Raw genomic sequence first — 4,165 nt, forward strand, 5'->3', positions numbered from 1 at the left:
ACTGTAAACGCATGCAAAACCATGTCCCATAGGCCTAGACAGAAATATTGAAACATGAATGATCTTGACAGGGATAGAAATTCCAATTAGTAAACGGAAGTATGTATGCTATACGTCGCAGTTATACAGTCAGTTGTTGCGTTAATGAATTATTTTAATTGGATCCTCTGATTAAACAGTAAATGTTGAATTTAACCTCCCCATGCCAAACACATACTGTGCATAGTGCACGCACGATCTATGTGTACGTACGTGGGGTGGATCTGTTACCTAAACTTGAGCAGGACCGGAGAGAAAGCCCTAACCAATCAAAGGGTGCAGTTGACTTTGACCAATAGAATTTACCGAGCTGCCGGAAGCATAGTCGTGCGTGAATGCGTTCTGCTCAGCAGCATGTTTTTAATTGATGACTGGTCAACATTACTATGTGTCTGAGTTAGCAATGCTCTAACATAATACTCATCAATGCGGGTGCGTGATTAGATTAATTTGATCGTCAATCTGTCCCATTGCTAAGATTTTGTATCTGTAAAACAGTACAGTATGGAGGAGGCAGAGTCACCGGAGGAAATACTGGCCAAGCAACAGCGCAAGGAAAAGAAGGACCTACAAGGTAGCACACTTAGCCTGTGTACAATAAATAGTTCGAGGAGGAATTATCTCGTAGCTGGATGTTTTCACTTTCTTTAAGAACCACGAGGAATTGGCAATGAAAGTCTCATTTATGTGTGTATGAATGAGGTTGATTAGCTTGCCAGACCAGCTAACGGCTAGCTAGATAACACGTATCAGTGTTTAGCTACCTATTAATGACCTAGATAATCAGAATCAGAATAGTTTGTGGTGGTAGTAGTTTACTTCTGTCAGACTGACAGTCATTGAATTGAACTGGAGTTGCAAACTACGATTCTCTCATCCCATTCCTTCGATTTGTTCCTTGAGAGATGAGTGGAGCTTGCAACTAATATGTATCTGCTCTTATTTTGACAGCTAAAATCCAGAGTATGAAAAATGCAGTCCCCAAAAACGACAAGAGAAGAAGAAAACAGCTGACAGAGGACGTTGCCAAACTAGAGGCAGAGCTCAACCAAAAGCACGAAGAAGAAATCAAGCAGATAAATAATATTGCAGATATTAAAGTGAAGGTAGGTGAACAATCTTTGTTTAGGGGGGCCTTGTATAACGTCACCAAGTGCAAATGAAGTTGACTCTTAACTTGCTAGGTGGCTGTGGAGGAGGTGGTGGAGGAAGTAGAAGTTCTTGCTCTGGATGTTGGAGAGCAAAATGACGCCCAGCAAACACGCGTATCTAAGGCCCAGAAGAGGCGGGTGAGCTACAGCTTCTATTATCCCTCACATGTGCATATTGGCCTTACATAGGTTACTACTAAATAACTACATAGCTACTCTTCTTGCCATGGTTACCATTTAAAATGTGTATCTGTTGTCCTAAATATAAACCCCTATGCAATGTGTTTCTAAAGTTCATGGGGTAGCTTATATGTTATATGCTTATAAATTCTGGATAAGAGCGTCTGCAAAGCGTCTGCAAAAAAAAAAAGACTAAATGTAAATTATATTTTTATATAAGTTGAAAGTCTGTTTTTCTCTATCCTTGTTAGGACAAGAAGGCCGCTGAGGAGAAGGAGAGGCAGAACCGCATAGCTGAAGCTGAGGTGGAAAACCTGTCTGGTTTGAGGCACCAGGAAGGCCTGAAGTTATCTCAGAAGCTAGCGGAGAGACAGTTACAGATCAGGGAGATCTCCTCTGATGGCCACTGCATGTACCGTGCTTTGGAAGACCAGCTGTCACAGAGAGGAGTGGTAGGTAGACCCGAGGTTGCTGGTTCGATTCCTATCCTGCTCCAGTTTCCGTGTATTGTCATGTTGTCCCATGTTTTCTTGCTCATGGCACCTCACTCAGCACCCATTGATGTGGCACCATGGCATGTTAAAAAAAAAACCTATCACGTGGTGTGAGGGGAGTGAGGCTTGACGAAGGACCATGAGTCGTATTGCACTGTATTCTGTTCTATTCCAGCCTTCGTTGACCCTCAGCCTGAAGGAGCTCCGTGTTCACACGGCCCAGCAAATGAGGACCCACGCTGATGACTTCCTCCCCTTCCTCACCAACACCAGCACTGGGGACATGTACACAGCAGGTGAGAACCAAGCTGGTGCTCACACGTGGAGACGTCACCTGTCATAAATGTGCTGAACATGGGTAATGATCCAAGCCCATCTCCTTCCACATGCTTACGTCTGACTGTGTTTGTGTGTGTGTTTGTGTGTGTGTGTGTGTGTCTGAATGCTTCCAGATGAATTTGAGAAGTACTGCAACGATGTGGAGCACACAGCTGCTTGGGGTGGTCAACTGGAGGTAAGATTATTTTGTACCATTCATGACTGAATCATATAGAGTGAAACCCACCTGTGCTAAATCATAGGTGTTCACCACTACTCTGGCAAAATATAAAACTACAGAAATTATGGTGATATTTTATGACATGCGTAGCATGTGGCAAAAGGGAAATATTAATTATGTCTTTTAATTTCTGCAATCTTCTTCAAACTGCTCACAAGTCTTTTTTTATTCACAGTTAAGAGCTCTGACCCAAGTCCTCCAACTGCCAATCGAAGTGATTCAAGCGGATTCACCTACCATCAGGATCGGAGAAGAATACGACAAGGCACCTGTCACTCTTATGTAAGTTCTTAAATTAACTTGTAACTTAACAACCACGAGATTGGGTTTAAATACACGTTTAGAGACATATTTGAATGCTAGAGGAACGGAGCATGATGGCACACTATTTATGAACTGCTGTAGCAAGTTAGCGGCAGTGACTCTTCCTCCTATTATATTGGTCAGAATGGTTTCAGTTAATGTCCCTGTTGTGTTTCAGTTACTGTCACTGTTGTGATGCAATTACTGTCCCTGTTGTGTTTCAATTACTGTCACTGTTGTGTTTCAATTACTGTCCCTGTTGTGTTGCAGTTACTGTCACTGTTGTGATGCAGTTACTGTCCCTGTTGTGTTGCAGTTACTGTCCCTGTTGTGTTGCAGTTACTGTCCCTGTTGTGTTGCAGTTACTGTCCCTGTTGTGATGCAGTTACTGTCCCTGTTGTGATGCAGTTACTGTCCCTGTTGTGTTGCAGTTACTGTCCCTGTTGTGTTGCAGTTACTGTCCCTGTTGTGTTGCAGTTACTGTCACTGTTGTGATGCAGTTACTGTCCCTGTTGTGTTTCAATGACTGTCACTGTTGTGTTTCAGTTACATGCGCCACGCCTACGGACTGGGAGAGCACTATAACTCTGTGGAGCGCTTGAAAGAGGCAGCCATTGAAGAGGAGGGCTGAGCTGAGTCAAAGGATGCTGTCAAACACGTAGGATTTACCGTGCCATCCATATGAAAGAGTCAAGGGATTAGTGAGGCAAGGACTAACTGCTAAGTGTAACACTTCGGCTAAAGTGAATCCTATTGACTGAATAGTTAACTGATGCAGTGTACAGAAGATTGGAAGACACTGTTACTGCTCAGTCATATTTCAACAACATGGAAATATTCCTCATATTATGGTGGCGAGATCTATTGAAAATGTGTAATGATGGCGATGTACAGCATTATGCAACAATTACATTTCTGTATGTTTGTTGATGGTGACATTTATTTGTAGGCCTACAATAAAACAATCTAAACTCTGTTGTAAATTATGACTGATGCACAAATAGTAACGCAACAATTTTCCAAAAGATCAACTATACTAAAAAAGAAAAGTATGTTTTGCGACAATATTTGTTTGATCTGTCCCCTGATTTTAGACTTTACCTCCAATGTTTTAAGCTACATGGGGCCCATTTACTGTAAGATGTTCTGGAGTGTTCTGAAAGGTGTCCCCCAAAACAAAATGTATAATTATTTTATTTGTATTTTTTCAACACTGAGATCAATATAAATCAAGTTGTAGGACAGGTGACCTTCTACTTTAGTCGAATAGGTGATTTTTATTTCTATACTGTATCGAGTGGTAGCGACCGCTAGATGTCGCAATTGTCGTAAATGTTTCATTTACTGGAATAGCGTCTTGTTTCTATGGTAACGTGCATACGGCCCGGAGTTGGAAAATGTAACTTGTTTTACAGGTGACTAGCTAGATAGGCTATCCA

General features: G+C 41.9%; 1 protein-coding gene across 1 annotated transcript; it reads left to right on the forward strand.

The window, feature by feature from the left end:
• The first annotated feature begins 401 nt into the window (after window positions 1-401).
• Window positions 402-3,700, forward strand: otud6b (OTU deubiquitinase 6B). Its single transcript, XM_067256071.1, has 8 exons — window positions 402-613; window positions 991-1,145; window positions 1,224-1,328; window positions 1,622-1,822; window positions 2,040-2,160; window positions 2,317-2,378; window positions 2,599-2,705; window positions 3,273-3,700. The coding sequence occupies exons 1-8, from the start codon at window positions 544-546 to the stop codon at window positions 3,355-3,357; spliced, it is 906 nt and encodes a 301-aa protein (XP_067112172.1). The 5' UTR covers window positions 402-543; the 3' UTR covers window positions 3,358-3,700.
• Window positions 3,701-4,165: the final 465 nt, after the last annotated feature.

This window comes from Osmerus mordax, chromosome 18 (genome assembly GCF_038355195.1).
Source record: "Osmerus mordax isolate fOsmMor3 chromosome 18, fOsmMor3.pri, whole genome shotgun sequence".
NCBI classification, from domain to species: Eukaryota; Metazoa; Chordata; class Actinopteri; order Osmeriformes; family Osmeridae; genus Osmerus; species Osmerus mordax.